The following is a 20303-nucleotide window of genomic DNA, read 5'->3' as shown; positions in this document are numbered from 1 at the left end:
GCGCCCCGTGACCCCCCCCGAGTCCCCCCGCGCCGCCGCGTTCGGTCCCCCCGGCCGCCAGGGGGGGCGCTGGCGCAGGGCGGGGCGGGGGGAGGCGGTGCGCGGCGGGGGGGCGGGGCCCGCGGCGCGCGGTAGGGGGGCGGTGCGCGGGGGGGGGCGGTGACGGCCGGAGCGGGGCGGGGCGGGGCGGAGCGGCGGCGGCCGGGGGGGGCGGGGCGGCGCGCGGCAGCGGCGGCGGGGGGGGGCGGCGCGCGGCGCTGCGCAGAGGCAGCGGCGGCGGCGCTCATGGCGGTGCGGCGGGCGCTGGCGCTGCGCCTGGCCTACGCGGCGGCCGGCGCCCTCATGGGCTTCTCGGCCTTCTTCACCTGGAGCCTGGCGCCCGCCTTCCGGCAGCCGGCCACGGCCGCCGCGGGGGGGCTCTCGGGTACGCAGCGGCGGGCGGGGGAGGCAGCGGCGGGCTGAGGTCGCCCGGCCCCCGGCGAGGGCAGGAGCAGCGCGCAGGCCGCTGCCTCGCCGAAACCGGGCCCGGGGGCTGGGGAGGGGGAGGGGGGGGCGCCGGGCCTCTCTCCCGGTGGGACTGAGCTGCGGGTGATAACAGGGACGCAGGGGGGTCCCGCGGGGGGTGAGCGGGGGCTCTCACCCCGCAGCCTCGCCGGAGCCGTCCCGAGCAGCTCGTGGTGCAGCGCAGGGGCGAAGGAGCAGGGCTCGGGGCCGTGGGGAAGGAGGTGGCGTCGCGATTTCGCGCTCCGAGGGCCTTGCTGTGCTTCACGTGTTGCAGGGCGCAAGCCAGTCTGCTCAACCACAGCCAGGCTGGTTTTTAAGCTAAACAGCGAAGGTGACACGTCTGGGCTCAGAAATGGGTGGAAGGTGGGAGGCAGAGAAGCGTTGTGTGATGGGTAGAGCAGATAACAAGAGCTAGATGCCGATGACAACGATGGAGGCTTGCTGGGGCTGCCCTGTCTTTCAGGATCCAGACGGGCCGTGCCGAGCGATGTTTCCCTGGCCTTCCTCCCTGGAAGACGCTCAGCTCTTCCTGGAAGCGTCTTTTGCACTCTTGAGGGGCTGACTTTTTAATAAAAACTGGGAATTTTGATTTGCCGTCGGAGCGTATCTGGAACTCGGAACGCAAACCAGTGTTTTGCGGGCCGCGTGAGGTCGGTATGCGCCGTGGGTTGATATTCATCACTGAGTGAAAAGGAAGTCGCTCTGCGTGTTTTGTAAGCTTGCGGCTAGCGGGGACTGAATTCTTCTCGTGTTCTCCTCGGTCCTGAGAATATTTTGCAACGGCTTCTAGCAGACCTGGTGTTTGCGTTCGGGGTGGCTGAGGTCGCTTTGCAAATGCCATTTCTCTGTAGGGAGTATTTTTCTAAGTGAGGCATGGAAAAGCTTAATACGCAGATCTATTTCAGAGGAAATAGGTCTAGCTGAGAGTAGTGTGTAATTCATAGTGTTTTGAAGTGAAAACTGCTAAAAGTCTGAGACTTAAATTTCTTGTGGCCATCATGGTAAACCCCACATTCTAGCTGGTCTGGTCACTGAAAGGAGTCTTTTTTTTTTTTTTTAATTTAAAGTTGAAACTTTTTTTGACTTTGCTAGTCGAATTTTGGCCTGGCAGCCTGTGTTTACATGTGCTTTGTATTTTCAAAGGAAAGAAACCTTCTGAAACTTACACCCGCTGAAAACATCCGTGGCAGATGCGGCTCCAAAACAGGCATTTGAGCTACTTGTCGTCCAGGCCAAAAGCCCTAAAATGCATCTTAGCTTTCCATTGGAATCGGTGAGATTTAGATTAGCTGTGTGGGTCTTGGTTAAAGCTTTGGTTGGACCACAACAACATAGTTTGTTTTTGATTTCTCAGCTTAGAAACTCTAGAATTTTGACTGGCTGAAAAAGGGTAACCACATAGAGAAAGAGTAGAAAGTGAAGTTAAACTTCAGAAAGAATCTGGCTTACTGATTGCGCATGGGTGCCGCAAAACACTCCAGTGTACGTCTTAGTATTTGCTGCACTGAACAGTCAGAGCTCAGCTGTGATGTACAGGATATTCAAAGCTTAGCCAGCTGTCTTTCAGCTTCCTCTCCCTCTTTCTGCTCTTCTTCCTTAGTCCAAAAGCTTTAATTCCAGCTGGGATCGGAATTAAGCAGAGTAATTCCAGCATGCTTATCTTATTTTGCTGGGTGTTGTTGTTGTAGCACCCCAGAAGCGGAAAAGAGAATAAAGTACAAGTGATCTGATTTTATGCTGCGTGTGCACGCTGTCTTTGTGTTCACAAAAATTTTCTGAAGTCCACATTCTAGAAAGAGATTGGTGAGAAAAGCTGAGTAAGGAACCATCCTGTACTACTTATGCTGAAGTTATTTAGATTACAGTCTGCTGGGAGAAGTGGAAAGTTTGTGTGCTGGTTAATTACTTACCAGGTAATTCAACCGAGTTAAGATATCAGGAAATCAAGGCAGGCGAGAAATAAAATAGAAAAAAATAATTAAAAAAAAAAAAAAAAGAAAGGTTTTTTGTTAGGTTGGGCTCTGTGTGTTTGTATGTTCTCAAACATCTGTTAAATGTCCAGCCCAGACAGCTGCAGGTAAAGTTGAAGTAGGATTACAAAGCCTGAGAAGACTATGGAAAAATGAGAAAGGCTTTAAGTGTGGTTTGATGTTGTGACAAAGCTGATTTAAGAGGTGCCCGTCACCTTCAATTCTTGGCTGCTCTTTCCTGCCCTTCAGCTTCACTTCTCTATCCCATCAGTGTGTCAGGTGAAATACAGTCCAGATTTCTGGGATGACATTTTTCTTCTACTGAATCCCTGGGTTGATCATGTGCAGAACGCTTGCTCACAGATGCCGTTATCCCACAACGGAGAGGGCCAGGAAAGAGTAGGTAGATACCCACTCATGGGTGTATGGGCAGGACCCTTTAAATTTGTCTTACTGCCAGATAAATTATAGAGTCAAGCTGGGCCTTCAGTAAATTTTGCAAATAGGTGTTTTGCGTGCTGCAGTTTGGAGCCTGCATAGGCATAGCTGAGTGGGTACTTGTTTAGTTATAGACTGAAGAAAAAAAATTTATTTTATTTTTTTTCCTCTCTGTGCACTGAAGTTAAAGCTACTTGCTAAAATAAGGTTGTTCTAAGGAAACATCGTGGTGCGTAGAAGGCTTGCATTATGTTTAGATACAGTGGCCACTTAAGTTTCAGGTAATCAGGGCCTTCACTTAGTTTTTTTCTGGCATACTTCATTAAATCATTCTTTTTTTTTTCCTTTCTTTTTCTTTTTTTTAATCTTAACGTGCTAGCTAGTACTTACTTGCACTGGTAGAGAAGAGCAGGAAAGGAAGTGGGCGAGTTTCTGAAATTTTCCAAAGCACAGACGCTGCAAAGTTACTTGTCAATAAATCTGCTGTAACTTTCTGTATTTAGTACAGAATAGCATATACAGAACGACAGCTTCTCGCCTCCTATTTGCGACGCAGCTGCAGGTACCGGGGCGCAGCACGCCTTTTTCAGCACATTCGGAAACTCCAGAATTTGATCTGAGCACCTGCACGGGAGTTCCAGGTCCAGCTGTTGTGGCTGGGAGCTCTAATACCGTGTGTGGGAGAAGGTTGTTTAGCTGGTGTATTTGGCAGCTTTGCAGCAGTTCCTCATTAATGTGCTGCTGCCTAAGCCAAGACTTTGCCTGCTGGCCTTCTTCACGAGTGTGTGTGTGTGTGTGTCTGTACATGTTTATCTCGTTTTAGCTATCTTCCTGGTTTTCCCAGCACCTCCTGTGCTTGTGTCACCGTTTGTCACTTGCCCGTATGTGTGAAATGGATGTCAGCCTGCTCTGACTGGTTTATGTGCCTTTGGTTTGTCGGGGACTTGTGCTTCAGGCCGTTTATCCAAATTCTTTCTCTCTCCTATACGGTTTTGTCTGTCTGTTTTAACTGTTCTAAGAAGTGCTGCTTACTTCTGTCTCATTAGAAACCTATGTCTTTCTCTTTGGAATCGGCTTATGCACATTTTGCTTAACTTTTAGATAACCTTTCCTGATATATTTTGCATAGAAACCTGTCTTCCGCTACTGGTTTTATTACCTTCCACTTGCTTTGTTATATTCCTTAAAATTTAAAGTTAAAATTTAGATATTTATTTACTCCAGGTTATTTTATTAATGTGCTTTGTAGGGGAGAATAGTCCAACGCTGAGTCTGTAACTAGAGCCTTCAATTACCTTTAGTTCCTAAAATAGAAGCATGCAGTTTAAGCTGCTGAGCAGCTACCTTTCCAGTCTTTCCAGGTGACATAATAATAAACCACACACACACAATATCCAGTAAAATCAATTCACCGATCCTCAGAATCTTAAATATGCCTCTGGGCATGCATACTTGAGAATTTTGAGCTAATCTTAAATAAGATACAGACCTCGTATATCATAGCTTCATTTTAAGCAGAAACATCCCAATAGGGTACTTCTAATAACCTGAGGGACAGCAAGTTTAATAGACTAATCACAGGACCGAGAAAGTCATTCCTGAGTTAATTCTGGCCGTCTCAGTGGTTTGCCATTTCATTTTGAGCTAGTCACTGTGGCTTTTATAATTTACTGCTTGATTGTATGCTTGACCTTCCCCCTCCACCCCCAGCCTTAAATTAAAAAAATTTTTTTTTGAAGTAGGCCATGAATCTCGAAGTAACTCTGATGTTTTCATTCTGCCAGAGGCAATTTAAAGGAGAAGAAAGCAATTAAATATTTTCAGGATGTATCCAGCCCTTTCCTGAGTAGCTTTTCATATTCTTGTGTATGTATCTTCTCTTTTTAAATTTACTAAAAGAAGTCCTGTACCCCCTCCACTCTGAAGAGACTTTATTGGCTGTTTCCAAGCTGCTCAGATATTTCTGGCAAAATGTAGAGCTTGCGCTTTGAGAATATAATTTGGACCAGATATTAAAACAGCTGCAAAGAAGATGAAACATGAAAAACACTTCTCAGAAACTTGAAACATTTTCTAAATGTCTGATAAGTGAAAATAGTAGAAGCTAGCCTATGCTGCACACAGTATGTATTGTGTGCAAAGTTAGTGATTCTCTGAAGATCCTGATGGCTAATCTAACTTGACTGTATTAATTTATGCAAATTGACTTGCTCCCTAACCAGAGCTGGAATGCCACATTAAAAAAAGAGTGGTAGTTACAGACTAAAGCATCTTTAAATGTTTGGATTTGCATGTAAAATACTACATATTGATTGAAGTTTGGGTCATGATTGCTTTATTCCGTCATTTTTAAGACATGGAGAAAATGAAGGGAAGGCACGCTAAAAGAAAATAAAGAAAAGACTATCTCTATGCACATAGTTAAATTATAATTAAACTTAAACTTGTTTTTGAGGGGAAGACTGAATCCCTCATAAGTGTCGTTGATATGCTGGAAAACATGATGTTGGCTTCATCTTAAATGGGAATGGTAGAGGCACAAAGTGTCTGAAATCTATACGTTTTGTTTCCTGCTACTAAAAATGGCTGATTAGACGGACTTAGTGCTGAACAGCAAGTTGAAATGCCAAGTTTTTCTTCTTGCCCATGTGCAGTCCAGTCTGCTTTACTCTGAACCAAAAAGGACTGGAATAGTAAAGAACTTGATTGCACATGCTTGGAAAGAAATTTTGCCAAGTGAAAGCCAGTTTTCACTAGAATACTCCAAAGACTCCTCTCCTTAGAGAACTGCTTTCCTAAAATGTTTCAGTGTTGATCCCTAGCTATTTTGGCAGAAGAGCCGTTCAAAGAAAACCCATTTTTAACCTGTTCCCAAAACAGCTGAAGCTGAGCTATCTTGGCTTGAACTCCCGGAAGAAAATCTTTAACCCATTTCTGGGAAACCTTTGGAATATCAACCAGACAGGGCAAAGTTTTCAAAACTTAAAAATGGCGAAATGACCTTAGGGTGGCAAAACTTAGGCTCCCTTTAGAGTAGGTATTACTGATGCTCCAACTAGAATAATATTGCATCTAAAAGATTACTTGGAGGTTTGGAAAACAGCGTGGCGGTTTTGTAAGTGTTCTGAAGAAATGCTTCTAATTGGGTAACGCAGACTTCATATTTTCCAGGATTTTGCAAGCTGTTTTTTTTTTTTTTTAAAGAAAAAAAAACATCTTGTATTTTATCATCTTTATCTGTCATCGTTGACCTGCATTTGAGTTTCAGAAGACTGGAATATAAATGCTTATCACAGAAGAGTTTCTGTGTGTATGTGTTTGCTCGTTTGTTGTTTTTATTGTTTTTTTTTTTCCCTAGAATCTGTAGTACCCATTAGCGTCGGACACAGTGTACTACTGTACTGTACAAAACATGGTTTTACATGGTTGGCCTCGAGCTGCCGTGACCTCAGGGAAGGCAGCTGTGGCGTTATTCCCTGTCAACAAAATGACTCGTTTTGTCGGGGTGGAAGAATCGGTCAGTGATGAGTGGGGGCCTAAGAAAAGCTTTTGTATTTGATGGTTTCTGGTTTTATTTTTTTGTGAAGATGACAGAGTGGCTTCTTTTACTTTAAGCTGAAGTATGTGAGACTTTAGAATGGGTAGCAAAATATTTAGAGATATTAACATTTTTCTGTAGCAAGTATTAAGTTTACAGACTGAGGGCCGTCCTGCCTTTGGCCTTGCCTTTAAGAATTTATTTGCACACGTTGCAAGTATGCTGCAAGTTTTTATATTTTAAATACAAAGTCTTGTCAAAATGCCTGTTGACTGCTGTTTAAAAACCTGCTTCTGTCACTGTTGTTTCAGACGTGCTCTGGATTGTTCGATAGCCAGTTTCCTTTTCCTGAAGCTTTGTGTTCTTTGGATAATTGATTTTTTTTGATCTAGACCTAACTTTCCTGTTCTTCTAAGTCGGAAATCCCTTGATTGTGTTTTATTTAGTGGCTCTTGGTTTAAGGTAGTTCCAAATGTGTGGGGTAAATTCCACAAAGGCAAATGTTTCTCTGCAAAGGGGGCAAAAAATTTGGATGTTGTTTTAAACTGGAGAGATGTGAGTGGATCTGACAGGCACCGTGGGTTGCTACTCGAGGGCTCCTTCTAGAGGTTCTGCTTTTGCTTCTGTGTACGAACACAAGGTGCAACTTCTGCTGGAGAATATGGATGCAGTTCTGGAGGAGGAGGGGATTTTGGGGAATAGCTTGAAGTGAAACGGAAAGAGCGAATGTGGAAGGTCCTGCAGTTAATCTTCCCACGCTCTTCATGTGTCTCCTCTTCAGGCTTTAAATGACATACCTTTTATTTCCCATTTTGGTAAAAACTTTATAAAAATGTTTTTTGAAGTTGTACAGCTGAATGAGTTAGCTGTTGTTCTTTTGTTGGAGCCGCTGTCTATATATAGCTGATGGTTTGGTGTTAAAATTGTACATATTTTTGTTGGGAATGGGAGAACAAAACAGTTCTGCTATGTTCTTGCTACAGAAAGATCACTTCTGTATGATATGCTGGGGCCTTTTATCATATGGCTTTTTGCTCTCAAGGTCTCCAAACGTGAGAGATTTCACATTAACTAAAAATACTCGTGTGCTCTTAGTTTCTCTATGCGATCATGAAAGCCTTTTCTGTAACCTGGTACAGCTAATTTGCTCCACTCAACACTTGCATTGGTAAATAAGAGTTGATTTTCTTTTCCCAAATCCAATTTGAGTTGAATTAAACCAGAATCAAACACTCCATTACAGCATTACAGCATTTGTGGATATTTTTCCTCTGGAGTTACTTAAAAAAAATTTTTTTTTTCCTGCTGAATGCTGTGTGTAGATAAGGATTTACTTTAGAGAAAGCTTTTGAGCAAAGATGCACGTTTTCCTGTATTTGGTTAGCAAAAAACTATATTTAGCAATAGGCTCTTCTTCAGTGAGGTGACCTGTAATGCTTGTTTCTGTGTTTTTCTTGTGCATTCAGGCCCTGATGAGTTTGATTTGCCTTGCCTTACCGTTATGCGGCTTCACCCCGTTCGGAGTGCCACTTCTATTTATGTGCATTTGTCACGATTTGAACGGATGGTTTTATTTTCTTTTGTGGTTGTTACCTAGTTCTGAACAGCACTGGTGTGGTTTGGGTGCCCAGAAGAAAGCGGGGGGAGTTGCTTGCAACAGTCAGAAAGCAGAGGAAAGAAGGGAAGATCTTTCTGAAACCTTGCTGAAGCTTGAGATTGCTCTCATTTGTACCGTGCTATGAAAGTGGACCCTCCCGGAGGCAAAAATGGGATTATTCGTTGACTTGGATTTTGGAAAAGACAGTGCAAGAGATGACAGATTGGGCTATCTTGCATTCGATTTCTGCTGCCAGCATCTCCTCCAGTTCACTTGCAAACTTTTCTCTGGTAAATGCGAGTAACTGGTAAATAAATAGTAGAGATCTGAAAAAGTTTTTACTTTTTCAAATAAATCCAAAGCCCTGAAAATGCTCTGATGCCTGGAATATCCTGCTTTAGGAAGCATTCAGTCTTTCATTGCTATTCTGGTATGTCTTTGTAATTAGTGTTTCTCAAGCAGTGATTGTACCTGAAGAAGCTCTCCCAAAACAGCAGTGCTGGTAGCAAGGTGTAAATTTATCCAAGGTGCCCCAGGGTTCAGGGTGTTTAGCACTGGCATCAAACTAACGAGCCCCTGGTGGACTTGAGCTAATTTGGTGTTGCTCGGTGTCTCAGCCCTATAGACTTAGAAAGACCTTGCGGAGATGGCTGAGCAGACTCCTCAAGGAGGCATCTCCAGCCAGGTGGAGCTTAGTGTCTTGAGCCCTGTGCTGTGGTAGCACAGTTGAACTGCTTCCAGACCTGGGTAGACTGAAAATAGATAAACTATTGTTGGCATGTGCTGACTTGAGCTTATACCCAGCTGGACCTGCCGTTTTCTTTGTTTTGCACAGACTTGGCTTAAGAAACCTGCGCCCAGGACGTGCCCAGTCCTAACAAGTTACTAGGTGCTGGCCATAAGTGACTTTGGACTGAGAAAATCTTAGTTGTAAATCGGGCCTCTGCCATGGAGATACCTGTTAATTTGTGCTGTGGAAATAAATGACAGTAGGTAGTTATCATTTGCAAAAGCAGACAAGTAAGTTTTGAGCTTGGAATGGCATTTTTGCTTATAACTTTGTAAGACTGAATAAGGGAGACCATGTTACATGATGCAAAATGAAAATAAGGTAAAAGTGAGAGAGGCTGTTCCAGACCTATTTGACGCTAACAAAAGCCTAGTTTGCTTCATTAAGATTAAATTTTGCTTTATTACTGTTCTTGGATTCTGTACAGGTGTGACTAGTGTGCCTCTGGGTCTCTGAGAGAAAAATGGTTAATTGGAGTTAATTTAATTAAAAATCATGATCACGTGTTTACCTGATCTCTGGATATTAGTGCTGCATCTCTTGCTTTTTTTGTGTATTAGTCTTTTCTTCAGAAACACAGTCTCAAGTTGAAGCATGCTTGTGAAAAATTCATTCCTTGCCCTATGTGCTCACGCGTGCTTTGGCTTCTTACACTGTTAGAATTGTGCTATACATGAAGTCAACAAATGAGTATACTGCAATAAGATTTAAAATGTTTTAATAATGTGTTGAATTGTCCAAGACTGGAAAGCGACTGTGCTTGTGAGCGTTTCCTCCTAGGGACGGTGCTGATGATTTTTCTTTTTTTTTCTTCTCGCTTCTTAGAAGTGCCCTGGAAAGTGTCTTGAAGTCAGGCAGCAAGAACAGCTGAAATGCCAGAGTGGCACAACCCCTTCTCCCTTAGGGGGAGAGAGCCGAAGCTGAGCCTCTGGCATTGCTGGCAAAGTCTGGAGAGTACAGATTCTTTTTTTTTTTCTTTAATGGGAAGTCTGTGACATTGTCTTGAGGCCTTTGAAAATGCAGAACAGCAGATTCCTTTGGAGATAAGAATATGGCGGACCTTGTTGCTGCAGGGCATCAGAGCTCGGCACTTAATTTTCAGGATGAATATGGAATATTGTCTCAGTGATGTGCGACTTAAGGGCTTTGAGCACGCTCTCACAAGCTCAGGGTGAGCAAACCAAACAGGTTATCGCCCCTGAAAGGGCAAGTCCTGTTCCCACTTCTCCCTCTCCTGCCTGTTCCTGACGGCTCTGTGAACTGATTTAATTTGCTGGAGTGGTTTTCTGCCATTTTAGTGCAAAAAAAAAAAAAAAAAAAAAGGGAGATGGGTTTTGTGGTGCTCTGTGTTGGAACCGGAGGAAACTCGTTTCCGCCTGGTAACAAACTGTGATGTTGGCTCAGCTGCATGTGAACCCTGTGTTTAGCCACTGTGGGTCCAAACTCTGTCCTAAGCTGCACTTGGTGAAATTGTCACGGAGGATTTTCTGCTTAGTCACCTTTGAAGCAGTTGTTCTAGATACGGAGATTAACCGAACGCAAAAAGTTGCCAAATAGCTTCCTTAAAGTGCTGCGTCAGGCTTTAGGGTTAGGGGAAAGTGCAGGGCCAGGGGTAGCAGAAGGGGGAAGATCAGGTGATGGCTCATGTGCTGCATCTATTCTTGCTATTCAAAGCATAAGCAGCAGTTCGGATGGGGAAACATTAGCAACTTGACTCAGCGTTTTAAATAAATTGTGCCAAGTCATCTGAAAGCACGTGCTCGGCGTCTGTGGGGAAGCCGCTTGTTTTGTCAGCTGCAAACCTGGAGTTCCCCATTCCTCGTTTTATTTAAATGCGGGTTGAACTTGCTAGAGTGCAGAGCTTAAAGGTGGTGCGAATTTGAGAAAACGCTTGTTTAGCAAGCTGAGCGCGAGGCTTTTTCGCCAAATCTCAGGTCAGGCTTTCGAAAAAGCCTGGCCGACGCGATTAGAGTGCTGTATCTGCAGAGCGCAGAAGTGTCGTCTGCCAGCTAGCTCAGTTTTGTGATGTCCAGTATGTGTGCGTGTAACGGTACCTTGTATGGAATCAGTCACGGAAAAGCGTGACCGGTAGCTGATTTGATGAGATCGTCAGCATTAAAATCCTGAGCGCCTGGAGTCGGTTAAAATAAATGCTTAGGGACTGCCCACCCCACCCGATGAAGGGGAAGGGATGAACTGATTCTGCCTTTGCTGTTAATCGTGATGTTAAGTCTGAGCACCACTTGTCCTGAATGCAAGAATTGGCTGGAGAGTTTCACCCATGTCTTTTTTTTTTTCTAGCTCACCCCAAGTGCTTTTGCTTTTATGAATTCTTTCTTTGGAAGGTTGTCCCCTGCCACCTCCCTTCTTTTTTTCCTGGGCCATTATGGAGGCTATTTTAACTTGCTTTGCTCCGTCCAAAGACATCGAAGAGGCAAACGGCATTGCCAGGGTTCTCCCGTCTGGTCTGGTCCATTTGACGTGCACCTGTGGCGTATCCGTTGCTGCTATTCTCCATGTGGCCTACGAGTTCGGAAAGCCTGCTAGGAATGAGCTGGAAGTTGTTTGGGAATTGAAAAGCGAGTCCAGCGTGTTTGTGCTGGATCTCTCTGCTATGCTTGGCTATCAGCTTCGACACGGTTGTTTTCTGTTGTGCTACAGTATGTTCTTTCAGGTCTTGGGAGGCTTTGTACATAACGACTGTATCTTGTAACAAATGAGCTCTGGCAAGTCTTGTGGCAGTATTTAATATTAAAATCTTTTTTGATAGCGGGCAAGGTTTTTGCTTCCTTTGATGCTGAGAAGCAGCCGCATAGGGAGATCTGTGTTATTGCTGGATGCCATATAAAGAAGCCTGGTATTTTAGCAGTGGTGTCATCCTTTTTTTTTTCTTTTTTTCCTTCCCCCCCTGCCCTTAAAATACAATCTGGAAAGGAGGTGGCAGGGAATGAGAAATACAAGCCAGTCAGTTGCACCACTAGAGGTTCAAATTTCAGAAGGGCCGCAGAGGTCTTTGCCAAAATGAGTCAGGTCTGCAAACTGGCTCTAACTATAGGTCGAGTTAGCGACTTAAGGAGATTTAGTCATACTATCCCGTGTTGCAACTTAAACAGAGAAATCGGAGAAATAGCGTGCTATAATTGGGGTTGGTTATGTTGCTTGTAGTTGAGATTGTATAATGGAGAAGGTCAGGCAACCTTGGTTATGGCAATTTACAGCTTTGGCAAGCTTTCAGCATATAGATTGACATTTCTTATATTGAGTGTCTCATTTTTCTTTTAAAGTTTGGTGAAAAGGTAGTAATATTTAAGAATAAGATTAGGGAAGAATGCATCTTTTTTTTTTTTCTATGTCAGAAAATGTTTGCAGCTGTGTTGGATACTTTTTTGCCTCTTTCTTTCCCTTCTTTCCCCCCTTTTTTTAAAAAGGAGTTGAAACTTGATTATGGATTAGTCACCTACGTCCGGGGACATGCCTTTTGGTGTTGCTATTAAAGCCATAGCGAATTTGACTGTTCTGTACCCCAAAATGCAGAGATAGATTTAGTCCATCTTATACACTTAGTGAGTGTGCTTTGCCATAAGTGAGTTATATGTATCAATCATCTGGGAACTGAAATTCTGCACCCCTTTATTTTCAGAAATACTGGCAAAAATGTCATATTCCTTTGACAGTAATGGCTAGCTTAACAATAATGTTCTTCTCTTCTTCCAGGTGCTTTCTTGCTCATGTGTGTTAAAGATTGGGCCACATGTTTAAAATTCTCTCAGTGGCAGTTTGGCTAGCAGAATATCTCCAGATTACCCAGAAAAGTAGAACTAGCTATCCAGTTTTCTGAAAGCTCAGATAATAACTAAGAACAGTAAAGCTTCATGGCAATGGGGTAATAGTTGAGTTAAGCTCGTCCATCAAAGCTTTGAATTTTCTTTTACCTTTGCGCATTTGTAAATTGGCGCAACTGTGGTGTTTTGCCCTGTTCGTCCCCCTTCACCTCCCTCTACCTCCTGGTTATAATTCGATTTCTTTATTGTATAGGATAAATTTGCTCTGGAAATAAGTGGGGATTGTGTAGTGAATGGTGCTGTTACAAGCACTTCTGTTTTCCCTATTGCTATCAGCTAGTGGAGAAAGTTAATAGCTTTGGTGTGAATGCTGGCAGGAAAAGAGCTGACTGAAGAAAGCCACCCTGGAAAACCATCACCTCTGCCATAAAGTTTTTCTTGTGTGATTTCTGGACAGTAATAAAGTGGCTGATTCTGGGTCTGCTGGAAATGTTTGGAGAGGATTTGCATAAATGCACTTGTTATCATATTAACTGGTGATACCTTGAAGCTAAAAGAAATGCTGTGAAATGCTGAGTACTAAGCAAGCTCCTGTATATTTTCATTTAGGTGGCTAAAATCAGTGGTCAGGTAGTAGGGCTCTTTGTCTTCTCCATATGTAAAAGGGGCTGTCTGCCTTTATGAAAAGGTGAAGTAATTCTTGAAGTGCTTGGCATGCTATGTGTAATGCCATGAAAGCTGTATGAAGACATAAATAAACGCCGCATTGAATATGCGTTAGCTAAGAATTGGGCCTATTCAAAACAGGAAGGCTAAAAAGTTACTCAGGGGAGACCATTCAATGAACGAGGTACTTTCTGTGACAACATGTTAGTAAGGTCCTTATCTTAATGCCTGCCCGAAAGCGGGGGGTGTGGGGTGGTTATAGAGAGTGGTGGTTGTGCAAGCAGTCTTTTATTTGGCTACTACCACTCCTTTTGAGAGGGCATGACTGAAGCCGTAGTGTTCCTTGATGTTTTCATTGGAATATAATGAGATGTGTATTTATTAGACACCTTTCTGTGTTGCAATGTGATGCATGGTACTGATTCCCCTTGCTGTCTAATTGAGCAGGTGTTCTGGCGCTCTGGGCCCTAATCACGCATGTGATGTATGTGCAGGATTACTGGAGGACCTGGTTAAAAGGGCTGAGGTTCTTCCTCTTCATCGGGATCCTCTTCTCAGCTCTCTCTGTGGTGGGATTCTGCACATTCCTTGTTCTGGCCATCACCAAGCACCAGTGTAAGTATTTTGTCACGGTGGGCAATTGGGCGAAATCACTAGCAATGCTGGCATTAGTGGGATTGTATTTGAAGGACCAAATAAGCAGTTGGTCCACAAAGCAGATCGGGGACTTGAATCCAGAAGTGCTCCTCATATGCCTTTTGAGATGTGTTGTGGGACTTCTGGGGAGGCACTGCAAGAATGGCATTGCCTCGCATTCGTCTGCTGTGATGTCTTGATGGCACGAGAGTAATCCTGTTGCTTGAGCATCCTGCTTTCCTGAGGGCGGTGCTCATCTTCAGGTATTTATTTGATAGTTGCTTTGATAGACCTAGTCATGTTGGCAGGCAGTCCGTGTTTTCCAGCTTTGTTTCCTGCTGGAACTGGAATTTACTTACTTCTATGACAAATAAAGGGCCATGCTCATAAACATCATCTCCAGCTCTCATAAAGCAGGTGGGTGAGGATTTTGAAAGCTAAACACTAATCAGCAGGGTGAAAATGCCTTTTAAACTTAGTCAGCATGTAAAGTTGGTCTGCTATAAAATATTTCACATCGTCAGAGGAGGGAGCACATCATTACTGCCAGTATTTGATTGGCATTAGACTGGCAATTTTTTTTTCCCCTCACAGAAGTTGTCAGTCTCTGCTGCTTGCTGCATTTCAGCTTTTAGTCCCTAAGAGTCCTATTGTTCTTCCTGTGGTTTTGGGCAAGCTCCAGCTGGGTCAAGATCCATCACCTGCCCTTCACTTAGGCCTAAATACAAACCTGCCATTGAGATTTGAGTACTTCAGCCTCCTGGAATAGTATGAAAACTGTCATACGCAATCATTACAAATACAAACATGTAAAAAGAAAACCAAACAGCTTCCATCACCTCTTCTCTTGAAGACATGAAGGAAAAAAAGTTTTCAGGGGATTATTATTTTTTTTTAAGGGAAATGTAGGTTTGGGGAGGGAAAACACTAATCTGGGGGTAAAGTAGAACATCTGCATCAGCTACTTCCATATGGAATTTTTAGGAATGATGCACTTACTGAGTAGGATTTACTGGGTTAGTATTGCTTCGCGTATCCTTGAAAAAAGGATATATCTTTATTTTTGAATTATGACAAAGCAACATGTAGTTGGAGAGGAAATTGTTTTACACAATAGGTTACATAAGTGTATTTTCAAATTTGTGATGTGGCTAAAAGAAAACTGAATGTTGCAAATTAGCATGAATATTGCTGACATGCACTCAAAAAGCAGAAGTTCACCCACAGGACTTTTGAAATAGTCCCTGAGTGGAGACAGTATCGTAATAAATACAGAAGGAATGTGTTAGTTTTCAGAGGAGCCTCTAAAAAGAGGCTGTTCATATGTATATTCGCTAATGTGTGGTTAGCACAGCCCTGTATCAAAGACCTGCAGTATGAGTGTACCAGTAATATACATTAATGTCAGTCGCAATGACCAGTAAAATCCTTTATAGAAGGAGAATGTGTTTTACTGATTTCCTTTGTTTTCCCCTAAACACACAGTTTCCTTCCTCCTCGCTATGGTGAGGGAGAAGCGAGCAGTGGTAAATTGAGGTATGAGGGGATTAAGAACTACAGAGAGAGACTGTTTTTTTGAGCCCCGTGTTTCTACCGTTCAGGAATTCACACAAACTCCGTCCTTTGGGGCCTAAGCAAGGAGAATTTGGAATGACTGACAGTGTGGCCTTAGAGCTCTTGGGATTTGCCTCTCTAAAGATAATAATGACCTACTTTGGACTGTGACCATAATACTTTCCTGTAGCAGAGATGAGAAAATGATACAAAATGAATTGAGAGAGCTGGAAATAAGGCCTTTTTAAGACCTCTTCTGTGAGCACGGTTTACAGATGGCACTTTTCAGGTAGTGAAGTTCCTCACGGCGGTGCAGTGAAATCTGCTCTGTGGTGTTTGTGCAGGGTTGATAACTGCTAAATAAACTTATGAAAGAGCACATCAGCTGACGTGCTGTAACATTTAAGTGGCCAAGCAAGTGAGCTTAGTTAAAATGACTGTCATGATTTTCTGAAGGGCTTGGGAAGGTGTGGTCTGCTCTTCTGAAATACTGATGAGAAATACCAGCTTCCAAGGCACTCTGAGCAGTGTGTGCGTTATATTCCTAAGCCTGGACTTTACCCCCTTTTTTTCACTAGCAGGATAAGGATATACCCCTGCAAAGCTGTCAGCAGCTTACTTCTAGCTGTGCATGTATTTTGTTTGTTACACAGCAAATAGATGTCTGTAATATAGCAAACATCAGGGATGTTACCGGCCAGTATTCCAGGGGGTTACTGCCTGGCCTGCTGTCTGGCCCTTGATGTGATGCCCTGTATATGTTTTTAGGCTGTTCTTTGTGATACATGCATGCTATTTAGTTTGCTTTTGTGTGCAGCTGTATAGCTTGCATTTCACTGCAATTACTGGTAGTGCACATGGCAGTGAGGAGTGGGCAGAGGAGACAGCCATGACCTGGCAGAGCAAAAGAGGACTTGAGCCATGCAGAGAACAACACCAAACATGAGGTGAACAAGACAGAAGTACTTTGGGTATATGCATGAAATGAAGTTTTGAGGATCTTTGCTTCAGTACAGCTATTGAAAACAACAGTGTTTGAAGCCCCAAACATTGTAGTTCAGTGAAACTGCTAGTCCTGCCCTGAAATCTTTGGTCCATGCACTGGACACTGGAGTTGAGGTCTGCTTTTAAACAAGAACTGGGAGGCTGAGGTGGGTTCTTTCTGGATGGCTGAATGAGGAATAAACAGGGATTTTTAAACGGTTCTGTTTCCATGTTTTTTCTCCTAGCCCTGACTGATCCCAGAAGCTACTACCTGTCGTGTGTCTGGAGTTTCATCTCCTTGAAATGGGCCTTCCTGCTCAGTTTGTATGCTTACCGGTACAGGAATGAGTTTGCGGACATCAGTATCCTCAGTGACTTCTAATGCTTGGACTTCAATCCTGTCTGAAGGTGCTGAATGTTTGAATTGGCCCCCAAAGGCATGGTATGTGCAAGAGATCTACAAGAGGCGGAGCAGGAACCCACCCAATGCTGCTTGGTTTGTCTGTCTGCAGTAGGGTTTTTTTCCTAATTGCTTTTATTCAAACATTTAAAGTTTGGCTAATTATGTCAATCTAGTCTTTCTGTAACTTTCCTGGGAGTCCATGTGTCTGGTGGTGAGTTGAAAGACTCCATCTGCGTAGGCACAGCAAGCCTAGGTTCGCTCTTTCAATTGCCCTGTGGCTAAAGCCCAGGGAAGCTTTCAGGTGGGGAGGAAATTCTGTCCCCACCAGGAACTGTAGGTTAAAACCTTGCGGATGCAGCACCTGGACGTTTTGTCCTAATGAATGAATCACCAGCTTGTTCCAGGTGGGTGCCCCAGATGTGTGTAGCAAAGAACCCCGCTGTGTGAAACTTTGTTCCTTTTGCACCGCTCTGTTCCTCACAGAGAAAGGGAGAGATGACTCTTTTGTGGTAGGAAGTCTCTAGGTACCTTCCAGCCACTACCCCCTATCTTTTAGTATTTTCTTTTTACACGTTGGGCTGAGAATAATATACAAGTTCAGCTCTCTCCTGTGGTCCAGACCACGCGTTACTCTGAGCCCCAGGGAATGGGCCAGCAGCAGAGAAGCATCAGTCATCTCAGTGCTCTGTCAGAGATGGAGAACGCTGATGGACAAATCTGATGCTGGAGACAAACGTTAGCTGAGCCTGTCAGGGTTGCATTACACTAGCTGCTAATCCACAATCATTTAAAAAAACCCAATACCTAATACAGTACTTAATACGATACTCTGCGTGAATCTGTGATTAACACAGTATTTAATGCTGAAATTTGTGGCAAGTAGTCAGGCATTTGGGTGAAAGATGTGCTGGGGTAAGGGCTTGCTTATTTGAACCTCAGAAGCATGAACGTGATTCTTCCAAGGGAATCTCTTCATAATAGTGCTGTGTTTCCTTTTCTTTGCTCAGCTTCCCTGTAACAGTGAGTGGGGTGAGAGAGGAGAGGAGACATGGTACATAAAGTATTCATAGCCAGCTTCCAGCAAGTCTTCGTACAAGAGTGTCACCAGCATAATGCAACCGTACCTAAGTTGCTGGGCTCTCACACAGTAAATTAAGAGGTGGCAGGTCTTATGTTCATGGCTGCTGTGCTGGAAACAGCTGTGCTTTGTTGGCTTGTCTCTCTCCTGATCTCAGTGAAGCCTTCCCTCTGCAATTCAGCAGTGCACAGGGCTGCTCTGACAAACTTAAAGTCTGAGTGGATTTAACGACCTCTTTAATCCTGGTGTTTTGCTCCCTGCCAGCAACTACCCTGGAAAGCTTGAAACCTTCAGACATTTATGTCTTTCCCTGTTAACTGTACATGCTTTCAGACCAGGACAGCTAAGGGTATTGGGCTGTTGCTCTGGCAGAACTGAGGCTAGTGTTTTGCACAGTTGGGCACAGTTATCCTGCCACTTCTCTAGGTGCTGCTGGAGCCTTCCCTGAAGTGCCTTTTTGGCAAACCATGGCAGAAGGCAGGTGACCGAACCTGCTCAGGGCTTTGTGACCAAGTGAGGTGTGAGTGGAAGGTCCTACGTGCAGTGATGTTGGCCCAGCTTTCTCTCATACCATACAAAACTGCCATTCTGTTTTCTGTGCAGTTGTCTACTGGGGAGTATCTTAGACGGTCCTTTCTGTTATCTTGTCCTAGCTGTGTGCTCGGCTCATCTTGCGTTCCTGATTTAGCTGTGCTTAAATCTCTTTGCACACTGTTAAAGGCTCCATCCGCACCTTCACTAGTCTATGTTTTGGTTTGGTAGGTGAGTGATTCAAGCACATAATAATTCAGCTTAGCTATTGAGGGGATATTGGAAGTGTTTGACAACGTCTCTTGATGGCGTTGTGGAGTAGAAAGATTCTCAAGTGAATTAACTAGATCAAGGAATGTCTTTTGAGTCAATGCATGAACTGAGATTATAGCCAGCTTTTGCCAGGGGCAAGAAAAGTTTTCTGAAGCAACAGGGGACCTGCTGGAGTCGCTAAACCCAGACAAAAGCCACATATGTGAAATGCACTTACTGACAGGATTAATACTCAGGCTTTTAAATACTAAAATCTCCCTTATGACTGACGTCAGACTGCCAGCATGCCTGACAGGAGATGGAATAGCTGATTGTGCTTCTCTGCCCAAAGCTGTGGCACCCACTGTGGAGTTTGCAAGTGTTTTTAGCATAGGTAGTTCCACTAAGCCATCTCTTATCTTATGTTTCCATACCATGATGCTGTCCGTGCGTTTGCTGTCCAGGTGCAGGCGCCAGCTCTGATAACCAGGCTGTGCTGCACTTGGGATGCAGAAATCCCAACGCTGGTCTCAGTCTGGTAGAGCTCTGCTCTTGCCTAGCAGCAAAATATTGTCCCTTTCTATCACTAAATTAGAGTGCAGAGCCCTCCTCTCTGAATTCCACTGGCATCTGCTAGCAGCACATTAAGGGGCTCCTTTCTCGGGCATGTGTCTAAACTGTCATATCAGCTCACCCTGGAGGGTTTTTTTTTAAGTTTATTTTTGTGACTATAAATTTGCCTACAAACAACCCACTAATCTAATCCCTGTTTTCTCTTCAACATGTTTTAGCTCTGAAATTTATACTTGCATCTCAGCTTTTTAAAAGATTGTGTATGTAAATATATAATATATTTTTACATTGTTTATGCTTTGTTTGCACGCTTGGTGTAAGATTTGGGCCTGTAGTGGGATGATGTAATTCACAGTGGGGTTCATCTGTGTGTATCCCAGTGTCTCATTGTACTAAACTACACTGTATAACTTGTACGTGACACCACAGTAAGAGCGGAAATACAGTTTCCTTTCTCACCAAACCAGTGTCTGCAGTGATTGTCCCTATAAAATTGTTCGACTCTGTCTCCCCCTCCCTGATGACAGCCTGAAGAAGCGTCGCTCTTTGATGTGGGAGGGACATGGGTGAATTGTGCAAGGCATTGCGCTTACTGGGGTGATGTGGAGCCCCGGCATTTTTTACCTCTGTGTCATGCCGTATCCTTCATCTGAGGGCTGAGCTATTCTGGCCTTGCATCTTCACCAGCAGCCTTAACATCTAGATCAACAGACAGTGAGGCCTAATGTGCTTTTTCCATGAAATCCATTTGCATTTTTGGACTCCAGCAGAAAGGAATTTTTTAGTAAATGATGTTGTTTCCAGCCCCTTCCTATTTGAAATACAGTGTGTGTATGGTCTGCACCTGCAACAAACGTGCCTGAGGAAGAGATGCTTATGGGAGGGGTGGTGGCTGGGTGATCTGCTGTCATGGGGGTGCTCCTGATTTCCATGCTGCTGTCCTCCCCGTCTCTGGCATGCCACTGTTGATGTCTGCAGAAGCCCAAACTCAGCCACCTGTAATGTTT

General features: G+C 44.0%; 1 protein-coding gene across 1 annotated transcript; it reads left to right on the top strand.

The window, feature by feature from the left end:
* Nucleotides 1-256: 256 nt before the first annotated feature.
* Nucleotides 257-19759, top strand: SLC48A1 (solute carrier family 48 member 1). The gene is made up of 3 exons (XM_067314102.1): nt 257-424; nt 13733-13900; nt 16705-19759. The coding sequence occupies exons 1-3, from the start codon at nt 286-288 to the stop codon at nt 16839-16841; spliced, it is 444 nt and encodes a 147-aa protein (XP_067170203.1). The 5' UTR covers nt 257-285; the 3' UTR covers nt 16842-19759.
* The last annotated feature ends 544 nt before the right edge of the window (nt 19760-20303 follow it).

This window comes from Apteryx mantelli, chromosome 33 (assembly GCF_036417845.1).
Source record: "Apteryx mantelli isolate bAptMan1 chromosome 33, bAptMan1.hap1, whole genome shotgun sequence".
In the NCBI taxonomy this organism is placed as follows: domain Eukaryota; kingdom Metazoa; phylum Chordata; class Aves; order Apterygiformes; family Apterygidae; genus Apteryx; species Apteryx mantelli.
Note: the sequence above shows the minus strand (reverse complement) of the source record. Positions and strands in the feature narration are given on the sequence as shown.